Source organism: Notolabrus celidotus, chromosome 3 (genome assembly GCF_009762535.1).
Source record: "Notolabrus celidotus isolate fNotCel1 chromosome 3, fNotCel1.pri, whole genome shotgun sequence".
Lineage (NCBI taxonomy): Eukaryota > Metazoa > Chordata > Actinopteri > Labriformes > Labridae > Notolabrus > Notolabrus celidotus.
Window position 1 is genome coordinate 20,248,693 of NC_048274.1, and position 17,765 is coordinate 20,266,457.

The following is a 17,765-nucleotide window of genomic DNA, read 5'->3' on the forward strand; positions in this document are numbered from 1 at the left end:
TCATTTACGACCCTGTGGCTCCAATGTGGAAATGTCAGTGTGAGAGAGCTGAGTGTCAGAGGCACTGGGGTAGGGCAATTGAAAAAATAACTTTCTCTCTCTCCTCCCTCTATTCCACACACCGGGCGCGCCGCATACTCATAGTGGGGAAAGGAGAATGGAGGACTCACACACTTACATATTTCATTGACATAAGCACACACACACACACACACACACACACACACACACACACACACACACACACACAGAGGGAGAGTGATTGTCGCGGCAGGGGGCGCAACAGAGGTAGTTTTCTATCTACCGTGTCTGTTTCCAGGTTCCTGTCAGTCTGTGTCTTCGTGCGTAAAGCAAGAACCGCGGGGATCACCATGATGATCCGGGTCCGGAGTATTTACCGCGCTATGATTTGAGTCACAACTCTGGATACGGATTTACTGACTTACATGGCGCAGCACAAAGTCTCCGGAGGGAAAAATCTGCATTTCTACCTGGATTAATGTTTCTTCAATGAGGAGACAGGTCTGCGCTCGGAAATGGATATGTAAGCGCTGCAGTGTAGGACACTCTCCTTTGAAAAGACAGTGAAGTTGCAAATACTTCACAAGAACTCTCACACAAGTGACCTGCAGGTACGTCGACGTGTTATCAGTTAGCTTTAATCATTATGATGAAAATGTTTGTTAAAGTTACAAGTTCCTCCCATTCCTTTGTTAATTCTTAGTGTAGTCTGTGTGCAGGACTTTTGACCATCCTGTCTGCTTCTGTGAACTTAATTAAAGACAAGGTGCAAAGCATGGTGAAGTTATAAGGTCTGGGTGAGGGGTGATGGACTCTCTCTGGACCTCAGACCTGCTGTCTAATGGGGGTAACAGTTTTCAGCAGGGGGGCTCCCTCATTAGGAGCCACAGGTCAGAAAGGTCAACTCACATGGTCAAGTGGTTACAAGTCGTTTACTTTTTCCCTGAGTCAGTCTGTTCAGGGACTGTTGGCAGGATGTTGACATTTATGGGATGACCATAGCACATATGCACATTTTACATTTATTTTGTAGTATTATGAACATAATTCTACTCTGTAGATGGATAGTGATTCAACATTAGTGTTGCTTTGGGCTTTGACTCTGCAGGATCTCTTCACTTCACTTTGTGTTGAAAGTGTCAGGACCATTCAGGTGTTCATCGATGTAAACGTCTCTGTTTGCTTGTAAGTGTCCACCCTTAAGAACCCAGGAGCTATGCAGGGAGCCTATGTCTGGATATTCAGGTATGTCTGAGTGACTATTTCAAATAATCTTCATCTATTCTTTTTAAAGTTTTTGTATTCATTCATATGACCAAACAGAAAAGTGCCTGTTTTTTTAATTCAGTTTAACTTATGAATGCATCACATCCTTTTTTTCTTGGCTTTCTTGTTTTTTTTGCATCAAACCATTCTGTGTACTCTTAGTTCTAAAGCTACAATACCTCTTTGGTAAAAGTACCAGTATCAACAGTAATCTGTTCTGTCTGTTCTTTGTAGTATTTCTCTTCTTCTGCTGTTACTCCAACCAGACCCCCTGCACTGCCAACACGCAACAGACCACAGGATAGAGGTGAGAGGCAGTTGTGTAGCAGGTGGTGCCAATGGCAAAGAAAAGTTTTGTAACATATGTGATCTGTGTGACACCATTTGCAGAATGGTAGCCCCCCCTGAACATATGGCTACCATTAAAAATTATTTCCTTTTCTATTATTTCCATGCTGGCGATCATTTTCTGGACTAATGGGTATGTTATTATGTTATATTTCAGAAAACATAGATCAGTGTTTACCAAAGCCATATGACCTCAAATAGCGTTTTTGTGGTCCATGTCAAGGAAGAGTACAGAAACCATTAATTACGCACATTTTATAGAGCCGGAATAACTTATTATCAATTTCAAAAGTAATGGTCAACACTTCATTGTTATGTTTGAGTTTTTCCAATTTACTTGAACATTTTCCAGAATCTTTTTAGCTTATATCTGTGAACTTGGCACAGGCAGTTAGAGCGTGTCCCATTAAAGATGACTTATGATCTTGTCAGGGCAGGATAACAAAACTTCCCCCTAAGTTTTAGACTTTTATTCCAACTTCCTCTGCACCAGTATGCGTAATCAGTGAAAGTTTTCCCAAGGGGGAACCTGACTTGGGTGCTAATCTGTTAACTTGTAATGAGAACATGAGTGAATTGTAGTGAAACAGAGAGAGCGTATGTCAGCTGTCAGCCAATCACCCTTTGACCTCTGGAGCCAAAGGACCCACATGGAAGAAAGAAACTTGTAGATGCACCTGATGAGAAGACAGACACTTGTCAGGTTAGAGGAGGTTGGTGCGAGTCAGCTCCATGTGTTTCCACTTGGAGTCCAGCTGTGTGACCTACAGCTGACCTGGGGGATGACATTGGGGTTGAGTTACAAAGGCAGAAGCCAGGGAGAAGAGTAGAGGGAGCGAGGGGGGCTGAGGTCTCTCTGAATAGCTGCACAGGTTGATTGACACGGGAGGAACTTCCTGCCAATTCCCCCTGCTGCTTCTGTATTCTCTTTCCGTCCACTAAAAGTCAAAGGCAACTGAGCTTTTACTACAGCCATGTGTTTGCCCAGAGAGTCTGCTGTGAATGGAGACAAAGTGCTCCTTAAAGAGCAGGATTTCCACGCGGCTCCACGAATAAAGCCGGCTTGGCACAGGGCTTCTCCTGGCAGGTTCCTCAAAAAGAGAGTGCAGCGATCCCTGCTAACACGTATTTGGCAAAGCTGCACAGAGGGAAAGAGTCAACAGGGAGAAATGCATGTAGCTAATAGGGGAGAGGGCTCTAACAGACACCCACTAATCAGGCAAATAAGCGCTTCATTTCTGTGAGCAAGGGTTAGTTTCACAGTGGGAGGAGGAGGAGGAGGAAGTGGACAGTCATGTTGATGAGATGAGGTCACCGACTTGAGTCATTAGAAAAGGAAATAATCTGGAGATTAAAGTTTTGTTGATGGAGGCCTTCTTCCAGTCCTTATTACTTTGGATGCCACTATGCTGCTTCTTCATTCTCTGTGGTGTTGCTAATGTTTTTTAACCTCCGTACAGGTTCCTCAAAGTACAGAGACCCAACAGGAGTCCAGGGCCGAGCATGGAGATATCCGGGGCTCATGGGGTGCCTGGGGTCCCTGGTCAGCATGCTCTCGGACCTGTGGTAGAGGGGTTCAGGAGCAGAACAGGCCCTGTCTACCTGTTTACACTCCTTCCAGGAGAACTGGTGTTCCCTTTCAACAGCAAGGACATGTTATCTCAGCCTTGCGGCCAACAGTTCCTTTGCATCGTGACGCAGACAGGTTCTTTAACAGCAGTGGCCGAGGAGAGGCGAGGGGGAGGACGCAGACCCGGCCTGGTGGACGCAGGTACTGTATCATCCTGCGATAAGGGATGGGATGGGTGTTGATACTCTTGTTAATCATTTTCCAGGGCAAATGCTTTAATGTAGGTAACATAAGCATCCGGAGATACTATTGGCAGTAATTTGAGTGTCATGTCAATGGAGAACATTTTCAGTATCTTTGGCAAGATCCACGAGTCCCTCAAAAGCCTGTACATCTTTGCTGCATGCTGAGCAGCCTGGTCTAAATGTGACTCTTTGGAGCCGTCACTGTTTGCCATCTGACCACTCTTCACTGGAAACTGGTCTTTTATGGATGGAGTCAAAAGCTCGGCTTGTGACCTCTTTCCTGTTGTGTCTGCCTTTAAACAAATAGCACTGACAGCAGAGTAATGGGGGGTGTTTGAGTTGGAATCTAAGGAGCCAGATGACTACAAAAAGCCCCCAGAAATCCGCACAGTGGATCTGGAAGGTTGTCAAAAGTAGCAGTTTGGATGACGGGCCATGAAAATAGAAGTTTGGCTCAATTAAAATAGGAAAAGATATCAATCCAAATAATCTGGATGGCCTCTTTAGGACAGTCTCGGATTGGTTTTAGGAAGGTAGATTTACTTTAAGAAGTGAGACAAATAGTTAGTCTCTGTATTCAATTCTCAGATAGCCATTTTAGATAGTAATAGAGGTTACAAACAGTACTCAGTCATTGACTTCGTTGTTCATCTCCTCATGTTTGTATCTTCAGGAGGGTCTCCGACATCGTCCCTGGGAGGTATGGCTACGGCAGGGCTCCTTATGTTGCTCCATTGCAGACAGATGCAGGCCAGAGCTCTGGGTCACCTCATCCCCACAGACAGAAACGTTCTCCTGCGCACGATGGCCACCACCACACTTCCAGAGGCTATAATGGGCAGAGGTCAAACAATCTTGACCCATCCAACAACTTCCATTCTTACGGAAGGCCCCACTTGCAGCCAAGGGCGAGGCAGCCCAATAATAACCAAGTCTGGGCCCCCCTCTACCAGCCTGGTTCAGACAACCAGGGTCAGATCCAGCCTGAGCGACAACCAGACAGTCAGACGTCTGGACCCCAGCAGAACCAGGCGAGACCCTACGATCCTCTGCCCGCATCCTTCTGCTCAGGGGAGAACGCTCACTACCAGATCTGCAACAGTAATGTATGCAAAACGGCACCTTCTTAGTATTTTTTAGCACATTAGCTATGCCTTAAAACTAGGGTTGGTAGTCACGGAAAACTAGCATGAATTTGAATGTAGCATTTCCTCAGGACTCCGTCCGACCCCTCCTTCCCTTGGAGCTCCTCCAAAATGACCCCCCGCTCACATGCAGGAGCGCCACTGATTTGCGACCATATGATCGTGACTAATTCAAAACCAGTCCTCAGCACATCATTTGTGTTTTGCACTACGTCAACTCATGTCTCACTCAGTGGTAAGAAAACACAAAACATTAGAAAACACATTAACATAGAGAGCAGCTTTTTTCCACTCTTTTTTTAAGAACACATTATGTATTGATTGCCATCAGGACATAAAGATCATTTTAACCAGTATAACAAAAAGTGCATCTAAATCTGACTACCAACCCCAGCTTTACATGGAAAATAAGATTACTAATTTTGCTCATTGTTGAAGTTAGTTTTTGATACTCTTACATTTTCTATTAATACAGTTGTTTATCAAAACAAGAATAAGCAGGTTATGAAAGTAATTGTTTCGGGTCCCAAGAAAGGCACCACAGTAACAAAAATGAATCCTGTATAATACTGGATTAAGATCAGGAACAAAGAACACAGAGCACTCAGTTTGCCATCCAGGAAGCATCTCTTATTCAAAATTAAATAACATAACATATATGTTCATGTACATCTGTTTCAGTTCCAGTGTCTTTTAAGTGCAATATTTCCTCTCCCACTGCAGAAAATTACATCATCTTAGAAACATCTTACAATTTAAAAGTGTCATTGTCTCCTTCTCCTAACTGTGTAAAAGTACACTGTACATGCTCACTTGCACTTAAGGGCTACTATATTTTTATAGTGCAACTTATAGCACATTTACTGTACATAACACAAGCTACATTTAGCTCTACACATTGAACAACTGAGGCCTAAAGCAATTATTCAGGACAAACTGTGTCCCGCTCAAACGACCTCCCAGGCACAACTGCTCTTGTGTCAAACATTCGACCTGTAGTTCTGCTCTGAACAAAAAGTGCTAATAGTAAATAATTTACAAATTAAAAAAAAAAAATAATAAACACATAAATGGTCTCTCAATTTTGGGTGCGCCACATAATGATTTGATTAAATCCATAAAACCACATTTTACAGCAAAATATAAAAACGTCTGGCCTGTCTCAGACACCTTTTATACAAAGACTAACACATTTTACTCCCACAGCAACAAAACAAAAGCTAAGCTTATAAGATCCTAATCTGAAAACAATTTATGTCAGACAAATTTGATCATTGTAGATTAGTTTCAGTGAATGTTTAGATGGTTTGATCACCAAACTCCTCTAATAAGTTTGAACACTTGCATGTTTTATAAAGGGAGGCATATGTTTATTTAGATGTCTGAGTAAAGGAAAAACTTTCAGTCTTCTGTTTTACAGCTCTTTTGAGTGAATGCTGTCTTAAACTTGGCCAGGCTTTAGTTGAACTGTGATTTAAAAAAAAATTGTTTTTATGCACCAGAATGGTTTTGTAAGAAACTATAAACTCAATGGATTTTAATAATGACATTTTCTTATGAACTTAATATGATTTTATTTACGGTGGAATCAAACATTTGCTAAATCAATAACCTGTTTAATAGATATTTCTTACTGGTAACCTAAGCAGAAAACACTGATATAACTGTTGTTGTAAGAACACCTACAAGTTAAACCCCAGCTGTTGTGCACAAGTACAGAGGGGCTGCTTCTCTGAGGTTTTGGAATCCGTCCTGTGCATTAAACTAAATTCAAACAGTGTCAGGTTCTGTATATTGTCTCTGGTGTGTGATGACACCGATATTTAAGTAAAGTGAAGCAGAGCAGGGGCTTGTTTAGATAAAGGAGATGTAGTGAGATGTCAGGGAGGCTGAGTTTTACTTTGGAGCCTCCATAAATACATAAATCTCACTGCTTTTGGCAAGAGAGCCTGAGTTACAGGAACAGGGTTAAAACATTTAAAACAGAGTGCATTAGTCAACCAGTGGCTTTTGAGAGTGACAACAAAAAATGTGGGCCTGCTGCAATAACAAAAGGTTTTATCTCTTGGACTCAGGAAAAAGATTGTGTATGTGTTAATGTGTGTGTGTCGGTCCTCCTCAGGCCTGTTCTCTGTCCAGCAATCACATCAGAGCTGTTCAGTGTTCTTCATACAACAACCAGCCTTTCATGGGCAGACTGTACGAGTGGGAACCTTTCAACGAGGGTATGTTAAACCTTTGTACTTATTATTATTATTTTTTTAAATGGTTATAATATTAATTCCACTTTTGTTTGGATGAAACTACTTTGAAAACTGCTTTCTATAGTTTTGTTTCTGACAACCTGAAAGAGCAGCTGGTTTGCTAGTGACAGCTGATGGAGATTCAGAACAACAACAAATAAAATAGAATAATAATAGATCAAGTACAATGTAAAATAAACAAACAAGAAAGAAGAAAAACTTCCAAATTATTAAGAAACAAAAATAAATAAATGGTTAATCTATAGCCATGCTAGCAGCAAAATAGAAAATATACATTTTATTGATTAATTAAATCTATCATTGGTCTTTTTGAAATTGTGCTTGTTACGATAGGTTACATAAAGATATGATAATCATCCTGGGTAGAAGGAAATACTTTTATTGCAGAAACTACATGTTTAACAAAAACTAAATATTAAACTTGTGTATATTGTTCAGCAATAATGGTGCCTCCCCTGATGTCCAAGCTACCCATGCCATGTGCACTTCTGCATCCCCACATCACCACTGATGCTGGCTTCTAAAGTGCCAGGAGGTCCCACTTCTCTTTACAGCAGAGAATATGGTGTCCATGATTTCCAAAAAGAATGTCAAATTTTGATTTGTCAGACTACAGGACAGTTTTACACCCCGCCTCAGTCCATCTAGGACAGGAGAAGTCGCCTTTGTTTCTAAACCATGTTTATATATGGTTTACTCTACATGGTACTGCATCTGTGGATGCAGTGATAAACTGTGTTCACAAATAATTGTTTCTTATGTGATTTTGATCCCATGCAGTGATTTCCACTACAGATTCACCTCTTTTTGAATGTAGTGCCGTCTAAGGGCCCAAAAATGACGGACATCCAATATTGTTTTTTTGGCCTTGCATCGTTCGTCCAATACAATTTTATGCTGATGGACATTATTCTATTCATTAATCACAAAACTATTTCTACACCTAGTCTCTCACAGAAGAGTGAATATATTCCCATCTCTACTGCTTAGAGACTTGGCCACTCTGGAGTGTCATTTTTAGATTCAGTCATAACCTGTTTCTTCTCCTAGTTTCAGAGTTTTGTTGTCCCAGCCCCAAATTTTTAAAAACTTTTAGATAGCATCAAATTTAATTTGAGCATAAACTTTTCATCAAACAATCAAATATTTCAGTTTCAACATTTGATATGTTTCCTTTGAACTATTTTCAGATAAATGTAGGCTTTTAAAGATTTGCAAACCATTGACTTCATTTTTTGTCAACATTATTCACAGCATATATAATATTTCAAGACTTACCAATTTTGATTGAAATTTAGCTATGTTGACTGCAGTTTTTTTTAAACACTTGAAAAAAAGCACTGCTTAGCATGAGAGGAATGTCATTAATAGTTTAAAAAAAACAATTTTATTATTGTGATTTTTGAATATTTGTTCATGAACTTTGCTCTTGACCAGTCAATATGTTGAGCTGATGATTGTTATGAAAACCACAGCTTTAAACCTCTTGAATAACAATTGTCCAATTTAGGGATCAGCAAAGTCAGTAACCACAAATTTACAAATTTATTTTTGCATTTTTGTAGAAGCTTGATCAACCGACCAACAAACATTGCCATCTCTACAGCCATGTCACCAGTAAAGCTTAATTCAAACTAACATGATTTCAGAAGATGGTTGGAAGAAAATCTCAGGACACGTCAGCAAAACTTCAGGTGTTTAAAATGAGTTGAATTAATAGCAGCAGAAATTGTTCAATGGTGTTTAAGATGGTCCATATCCTAACCTCAAAAGTTCTCCTCACAAACTTAAGGTCACACCCATTAATCACATTTAAGCTGACAGTTACATCTTCAGCTGCCTGACCTTTGACCTACATGAAAGAAGTGGTGTTGTGATGTATGCACTGCAGCATGTCACCTGTCTTTGGAATCATTTTTGAATTCATACACACTCTGTCCCTGCACTCACCTGAAGTATCTAGGCAACAGTCAAAACACCTCCTGAAACATAAGTTGTCTGTGAAAAAAAAATGCCTCCAGTTTAATTTCCTATCAAACACGTGTAATAAAAGATGTCGTCTTTGTGTTACAGCTTTACTGACGTGTAATGCAGATGTATAGATTAAATAACCTCAGGCACATGTATTAGGTAAGGTCAGGATAATACAACACCCATTTTGAACAATGCTTAAACAAACTCTAACATCTGCTTCAAAAATGCCTATATGTTAGGTCTACAGTTTAGCTACTTAACAAAGAACCTGAATGAAACGTTTATTCCATGGATTAGGGTCTGTTGTGGTCACTCAATGTTTACTTTGGGTCATCATAAAGAAACAGGGATGTTTTCTTCGAATTAAAAAAGCTTTTATTACAAAGTTGAGCATTTTTAAGGATACATTTAATATTTTCATCCAACTTTAGAGCCTTTATTTGATGCCCCTCAAAATGTACATTATAAAATGTTACATTAAGTAACTGGTAACTTCTCAAATACCCTGTGGATGGTTTAAAACTTGTATGGGAATATAGGACATTATATATTGTGTAAAGTACAACCAACCGGAGATTTATGTGTTTTATAGATTTTATCATTCAACAACCAACTAGCTGATGGCTGATCTGGTACATTTTTAAGTATAACAAACTATTTCTTTCCTCTTTGGTGCTTTTGTAATGTAACAACACAAATTAGCAATTGCACTGCTGCTTTCTTAGAAATATCTTTTTTTAAAACTTTGCTGAAGTCAGTGCAGGGAGTGATGTAAACAACAGGGTTGAACCTTGTTATGTTTGATAAACTAAGTAATGACATCATTGCCCCAAACAGAATTTTTAACATTCATTTCTGCATTATCCCCTCTGTTAGAAGGTTTCTCCTGGGAGCAAGGAAAAAAAATGCTTAGTGATAAGCCCATTCATTGTTTCAGTTGTGATATTGAGACAATAAATAAAAGTATAAGATCTATTCATGCTCAGTGTTAATATGAAGGTTGATGTATATTATATGTTACATCTTTGATGCTATGCTAATTTGTTTCACACTGTGCACTATATGACTAATGTGTTTTAGATTTCTGATTATTTGTCTCAATCTACTGTTCCTCTTTTCAGTTCCAGGGGATCAGCATTGTGAACTGAACTGCCGGGCCATAGGGTTCAGGTTCTACGTACAACAGTCAGCAAGGGTGATCGATGGGACGCCATGTGGGAAGAACGACTCGTCTCTCTGTGCGGCAGGAAAGTGTATGGTAGGCCATGATATAAACCTTATACTATGCTACCTCTACGAGTATCCTCAAGGCTGTGAGCTCGTCTTCAACTACCAGCTGTTCTGATTTTTCGGATTTGATCCTCTCCTACCACTGTTCCCACTTCAATCAGATCCATGTTGTTTGTGGAGATGATACTGGCATGTTAGCTTACTGTTACATCCCAGTTTATTCCTGACCTATTTCTACTGACGAAGTGCAGTATATTTGAGGACAGGAAGGCCATGTTACCAAAAAAAGGATACTAATTTGTGGAAATCCGTTGTGGATTAATTTTGTGGCAAAATATTTTTGTAAAGAACGGTGAACTATTTTGATCAAATTGTTTTGGGTACTCTTTGAAGTTTGAAGTTTGCAGCAGGCTACTTTTTCACTTTGATATTTCCCCAACTCAACCCAGAGTGTAGCCTTCTGAAAACCCATCCTGAAGTTTTGATATTAAGCTAGAAAATATGAGAATACATGTAGCTCATACTTGAGTGACATATCAATGACACTTCTGATAAAATGTTTAAAGGAACTGGGCATTTTTGTTAGAAATGTTTTTTTTCTCAACAGCGGCTCTGCTGTAGTGCTGAGTGTGATCAGCAGAGGGCAGCACAACATCAGAGTGGCAGCTTTTCATTTGTGATTTGAAGGAGTGAAGTGAAGGTCAGGACAACCCTATGGGCAAAAACAGGAGATCTGGGATCTCGATAGAGGAAATATTTGTACCTCTGACCCATGTAATACACATGATGAAAGCACACCTGTGAGAGCAGACTTAGAGACACAGAGAGACTGTGTGGGCCAGCTTATGGCTATGTTTCCAATGTGCTGCACTCATTTAATATTTTCCTGGTCAGGGTTTAACTGTAAGAAATATGTTGAAGGAAGAGCTCATTTCAGCTGGTCCTGCTGACCCCCCTCTGTTAACCCTGTGCATTTCCCATGCACTCTAATCCAGACAATCTATGCAACATTAAGATTTAATAAAGATAGAAAGCCCTCTGATCTCTCATTATGGCATGATCACAAATTTCATAGTTAACACACGACATTGCAATCTTTGAGCAGGGTTGAGATGTTATTAGAGTTGAAAATGTATTGGATTTATAAATAGAAAAGATCATCATATCACAAACTGTTTTGATCTACAAGTGATCAGTGTGAAATTCTCTGCTGTAGATTTATATTTTTGAATACTGAAGATTTAAAATCATCCACTGTTTTTAAAAAGAGGAGATTTTTCACTCTTCCCATAGAGATTTGCTCAGCTGGTTCAGCCATTTGAACAGGAGATCCCCTCAGCTACAAGCCAAGAGATAATGTAAAAACATCTGGATTATTCAATTTAAATCAGAACTGCTCTTGTCACTGCAGCCAAGCATTATTGTGGGAATTATCATAGAAAACTTCTGTAGCAGTTGCTGAAAGTTCTTGCCCCCCTTTCAGGGTTAAGAGCACCCTGCAGATGCATACGACATATGGAATATACACCGTGTCTAATGCTCAAAGCATGATTTTTCATTACTAGCATATTGATAATAAAAAAAACATAAGAGGAGGAGGTTGGCCTGGTAGAGGGAGTAAACAGCACAGCTATTTATCAGCAGCAGCAGCATGGAGCAGGAAGGAGCCACAGGGAAGAAAGAGGAGTTGGCAGCTCCAACAGACTGTTTGAAGTGTCAGTCATCATTGGTGCCTGTTTGGATCAGCTGATGGTCAGCTGGTTTGATGCACTCTGCTTGACCTAACATGATACCCCAGAACTTGTCAAAATACACCAATAAGTGATGGATCAAAACAAAACACAATTTTTCAGTTTAATAGTTTCTCTTTGGTTTGTATTATCAGTCTGTGGGCCCACCACTGTGTTAAAAACTAAAATACATCTACACCTAAATGAATTACCTACCTCTGATATACCCCCAGAGCTAATCAGATTCCCGTTAGCCTAAACTGTACTTTGTATGCTGCACCAATTAGCAAACATTAGCATGCTAAGTACTCTTCTGTTTACTGCATAAAAACGCAGATTCTGTTGGTGGATGACTTTTTCCTCCACCTAACAGTACGCCATGAGAGAGAGAGACAGGAAAAATAGGGAAAGAGAGGGGGGATGACATGCACCAAATCATGTCAAGATCTTTGAATCGTTCCCAAGACCAGTGCGATAAGGAATGTAGCCTCTGTATAGGGTGTTTGCTTTTCCAACTGAGCTAAACTGGCATACAAAGGGAATTAATTTTTGCACCAGCAGTGTTCTGGTTTATGTTTTTAATGCATTTGTATCCTTAGTTTATCAACTAGTCATAAAACAGCTGGCTTTGGCTGTATGAAAGAAAGCATACATTCTTGTAGGGGGAGTAACAAGAGCAGAACACATGACAGTGGATCATTTTGCTTCTTAATAATGTCTTAAAACAGGAGAAGTTAAAAATCTGTTTGCTGACATTCAATGTATTCTCAGTTGCTAGTTGGACAATGAGGATGCATGTAAAAAGACGTCCTGGTCAGAAGTCCTTTATGGCTGTGTAGGAATATTTCATAGTATATACAGTTTTGACTAGATTTCTGGCAATTTTGATGGACATCGATTATATCACGCACTGAGATTTGATAACATCATTTGGCATCAACTACAGTTAGCTTGTCTGTGGCTAATGTTAAGGCTGGAGTTTGTGTGACTGCTTCATGCTTCATGTGGAATAAGAGGATTGTTTGATGTGGCCCTGGAGGCGTCCAGCTCTGACCAGGAGCCGACCAGTTGTGCACTGATTTCTCATCCACTGAGCACAGCGCTCAGTGGATGAGAAATCAGTGCACAACTGTCCACTCTTTATTTATCACAGTTTGAGGGTTTCTAGTATTGGAGTTACTTTTGTAATTGTGTGTTAAATGCACAGTGTACATATTTAATCTTCTCTTTGGGAAACTCAAACTGTGTCATTTCATAAACAAAACCCAGATTGTATTTTACATGTTATACACATCCTTTACATAAGAGTGTGGTTTACATTTGTTTGCTATGGTTGGCTCTAATATAATGGGAACCAGACTGTTTAAATCCCTGTCTGACCTTACAAACAACACTGGCAGACCAATATGTACATTATGCTGTGGTTCATATGGAGAAGCTGTCATGGAAATGTCACAAAGTTTGCCCCCTTGTTTGTGTGGTTTAAAATATTTACCCCAAAAATATATATGTGGACTTGGCTCAAGCTACTTTTGTTGGCTATTTCCCAAACCAGAAACAGTAACAAGGTCTAAAGTGCAGTAAACTAAAGACCTGTCAGTTAAAGTCCTATGTCCTAACTGTTTGAGTTTGGTTAGAAATAAAATTATTATGATGAAAGAATTCACTATATGATATATATGAATATGGACGGCACACCTCCACCTTTTTCGATTGGAAAAATGAGGCCAAGAAACTGATAAAATGGGTGCTGACATGTTACACTGGTGAAGTGGTTTGGAGCCGAGACATGCACCAAGCATACTTGCTGGTGGAGCTGTGAGATTGACGTCATGGCCCTTTAGCTGACCAAACACATTCAACTTACAGATAACAGGCCAGACACAACAGATGCAGCAGCAGCATTTGTGAACAGAGCTGTCAGACACAACGTCACATCCTCTCCTTTTTAACATCAAATAACTTATTAAAAGTAAACTCAAGTAAAATCAGCACGATAAGAACTAGCTGCTATGGCAGAAACTATGGTTGTGAAAAAAGATGTTCGTGTTCCATCTGATATAAAGGGAGACACGGGTCCAACTAGAAACTTTGACATATTCACTCAGTTTGAAAATTGCTGAACTTAAGGAATCTTAATCATTTCTTAGATGTCAAAATGAGAAAAACTTTTAGTGAAAGTTAGTTACTTTTTTTAAATGACAGTGATACAGGAATAAAAAGGACAACAAATTGTGAGCTCAGGTTGAATTTACACAATTTAGCATCTCACAGTTTCCTTTAAGAGTTATTTCACTTTGCTGTCATGTCTGGAGGTAATTTTAGTTTTGGCCTTCATATCAGTTCCTCTTTCACTTCTTTAGCAGGTGGTGGCAGTAAAACATTTTAAGATACTTAATCATGATTTCAATTATTCAGAACAATTTACCTGTACTCTTATTTTGAAGGGAAATGCAGCTCATCTATGCTTTCATTTTAGCATTACATACAGAGTTTGTGTGCTTTGTGTGGTCCCTAATACTTCCTCCTGACACCTTTCTTGCTGCATAAATAACAACCCAGCTCTGTCCACTTGACCTTTGTCCCCCAGTGTAACTGCAGGAGTCCTCCTCATGTTTCTGAACCTGACGCAGTGACAAACTCAAATTGCCCGCGAAAGAGACTCCAGTGTCTATCAGGTTTTATAGCCAAACTAATGAGGCAAATCAAGTTCTTTAGAGGTTTGTTCCCTGTAGTTTTGCACTCAAGTAGTTCTTCAGCTTTTGTCTGATGGTGGACTGGTGTGATTTCATCCTTTTCTCGCTGCCTGGACTGTGGCCAAGTCCTGTATTGGCAGCTCAATGCTTCTGTAAAGCTTTGAGACAGATGATGTGAATACAAGCCGTTTGAGCAGCTCATAATGAAGGTTTCAGTGCTCTTGTCCATCAAAATGTCTGGCAAAGAACAAGAACATGGCAGATTCCAATTCCCTTTTTTGCTATGGTTGTGTAAGGTTGCATGTTAATGGTTTATATTCAGGTTTAGTGCTTTTGCATACTCACAGACTAGTCTACATCGTGAATTTCACAGACTGCAGGCAAACTAAAGAGTTGAAGAGTGTTCATAAGGACGCTAAGCTCTCTTTGTGCGTGCGACTGGAGCTTTGCTTTCCTTTATTATTTGTCCTGCTCCTAATGGCTCCAAGGAGCTGCTGCTAAACTGCTGAATTGTAATGCACTCTTGACTGGACAGCTGAACAAACAACAGTTGATATAAATTGGTTTGTACTGACCCCAACCTGCAAATGAAAAACCAAGGATTTTCAATCTCTCTTTCTGTTTGAGATGTTTGAGGTGTTAAACTGCAGTGTTAATTGTCAAAGAGTTAGACAGACTGATGATAATCCTTTAGGCCTAGAAGAGGTTCAGAACCACTTGTTTTCTTTGATCCAGGTACATTAGTTTACATATTTGATATATTGACAGGTCCTGAGCTTTACATGCAGCTCTGTGAGGCTAAACTTAGCCTTTGTGATAATGATGAACATGTTAGGCATATGATGTTACAGAAAATGCCAAGATGGAAAGATGTAATGAATCACAGCAGTGTTGATATTCAGTTAATCACAATCCATATAGGGTGGGACAAGACCTCACTGCTTTCTGTCAGGGTCCTGCTCAGGATCTGTCAGGATTCTAATTTCCATAACCATTGTTAACATACACTATCCCTTATTATCTGGCTTTCTTACTCATAATTTAGCCATGTTGAATATTTGATTCTGATTTACATAGCAAAGGCAACACTGCTGGGACAATCTGATCACACACGTCACACATATAAAATCAATCTACGGAAAGGAGTTACAGCACATCTAGTGTACTGTTTATAATTGTGCCTCTTCCTGATGAAATAGATTATCCTTTACACAATTTAGAAATTATTTGTTGTTCCGCTGACTCAGCTAGTTCCAATACTTAAATACACTTAATGTTGTACTTTAGGCTCATGTTAATGTGTTCAACCTGACCTTTCACTCTTCCTATTGTATTTATGATAATCAATTGTTTAGAAAAACCTAAATACTGGCTGAATGCTATTTTTAGCTGTAATCTGATAAAAGCTAATGGGATATAACATAATGTTTTTTAACTGCTCGTGTTTCCAGAAGTCTCTCTGGATTTTCTCTGCACATTCTGTCTGATTCTCCACATTTAAAATACTTAAAAAAGACTTATCATTACATGATAACAACATTTGAGCTTTTAACACTAATCATGACATCACAGAAAAAAAGGCCGCCCTGTGAATATGGTAAAGTGGAGTCTCCCCTGCTGGCCATAAGAAAAAATGCAGGCTCAAAGCCCTTAAGCATTGGCTGGGATTTTGAATCAAAGATGCCGTCCACTCTCACACACAATCCACTTAAGAGAAAAAATACATCCATTCTGGTTTTACAACCAGAGCACAGTTTCTGAATATGATTTCCCTTAACTGTAAAGTTAATTGAAACTTCCTGTGCTTTGTTTTATAGAGGTATGTCATTAGTTGTGAATTAACCTTAAAGGAAAGTGTGATGTCATTTTTGGTAAAATTGTAGTAATATAACAAGCATGATCTGAGAAATATTAGTTATTTATTTGGTATCGTTTGATCATTTTATTAGCTCACCATTAGTCTTTTTAATATGCTGGACCTTTTCTCATGACGTGGACATGCAGACGTTGGAAGCCAGCTCAGAGGCACTGAAAGCCTCTTGAATGTGCTCACTCATTTCAGACGAATAGATAAAGATCCCTTTATGGTGGGACTTTCATTCAGCTGCGACTCCCTCTCTCTTTATACTGAGGAAGGGCATCTGAGAAGGGTGTGTGTATTTTTAAAGGGCGATCACTGACCACACACTTCTCTGCTGGCGGTGGTGGGCCCAGCTGAGGGTAAAAAATCTTTCCTGCATGCACTATTCAAGATCCAGAAGTGGGTTTGCACTACTTCCTCTGTGTTTTTTTGGAAGACGATGATGAAACAACAGGAAATCTAGTTAAGATGTGGATGATTAATGTGCCAAAAATGAAACAAGCCAAAATGTTCTAAACCACTTTGTATTAGTGACTGTTTGTTGATAAGCAGTACAGCATTGACAGGTTTCTGCTCAGATTGTAAGCGTGTTATCTCTAAATAGATATGACAGATAAAATAGAACAACACTGACACCATAAAGTCTTGACATCTCATCCACAGCCTTCCTCTCAAACTGGCATGTTTCCCAGCACCCAGAGCGTGACTCAGGCCCAGACTCATCAGACTCAACATCCCGGCCACTCCTCACCTCTCTCCTCTGACAGCTGCATCTGTTTTATGCATTCCCTGCCGAGGTGGACAGGCAGACTTGTTAAAAAGGGGATGAGTGCTCTGATATACAGCCTGCCTGGTGAAGGCTGGTGGAGATACCTCAATCACATCTCTGTCACGACAGCCCACAGCTGTACACTCACAGTGTATTCGCCATCATTACCCACTGCAGATGGATTCATGTCAGCAGAGCCAGTCCTCAGTTATTGCACTTTTACAACAGCAGTTATGATAGCTTTATGGTTATAGTTCTTGTAATATCTGTCTAGTGATTTTAACTCACACTGCGTTGATTTCAAAATAAAACATTTTTTTAGCCATGCTATCAACATTTCTTCACAGATGGTAGTGTACATTAATTTTTTGTCCACTACTTTCAGATTGAAATATATCTCTACATCCATCTCATAGATTGACAGAACATTGGTAAACATGTTCATTAAAGTCTGTGATAGGCTGGCAACCTGTCCAGGGTAAACCCTGCCTTGATAGCTTGGATAGCATCCAGCCCCCCAGCAAAGTACTTGATTCTGATTGGTCAAAGCTCCATAGCTAGTCTGTTATTTCTCGATAGCAGACCATTGCTATGTGTGTTCTTTGTGGCTTCATACGGGACCTGAGAAACGAAATTTCGTTCCATA

General features: G+C 39.7%; 1 protein-coding gene across 1 annotated transcript in view; it reads left to right on the forward strand.

Annotated features, from left to right (window-relative positions):
• The first annotated feature begins 243 nt into the window (after positions 1 to 243).
• LOC117809999 (thrombospondin type-1 domain-containing protein 4-like) overlaps positions 244 to 17,765 on the forward strand; it is a 53,530-nt gene continuing 36,008 nt past the window's right edge. Inside the window, exons 1-7 of the mRNA XM_034679527.1 lie at positions 244 to 632; positions 1,130 to 1,266; positions 1,522 to 1,594; positions 3,096 to 3,406; positions 4,124 to 4,556; positions 6,718 to 6,820; positions 9,955 to 10,091. Coding sequence (XP_034535418.1) covers positions 1,238 to 1,266; positions 1,522 to 1,594; positions 3,096 to 3,406; positions 4,124 to 4,556; positions 6,718 to 6,820; positions 9,955 to 10,091 — 1,086 coding nt within the window. The 5' untranslated portion in view covers positions 244 to 632; positions 1,130 to 1,237. The remainder of the gene's footprint in view (positions 633 to 1,129; positions 1,267 to 1,521; positions 1,595 to 3,095; positions 3,407 to 4,123; positions 4,557 to 6,717; positions 6,821 to 9,954; positions 10,092 to 17,765) is intronic.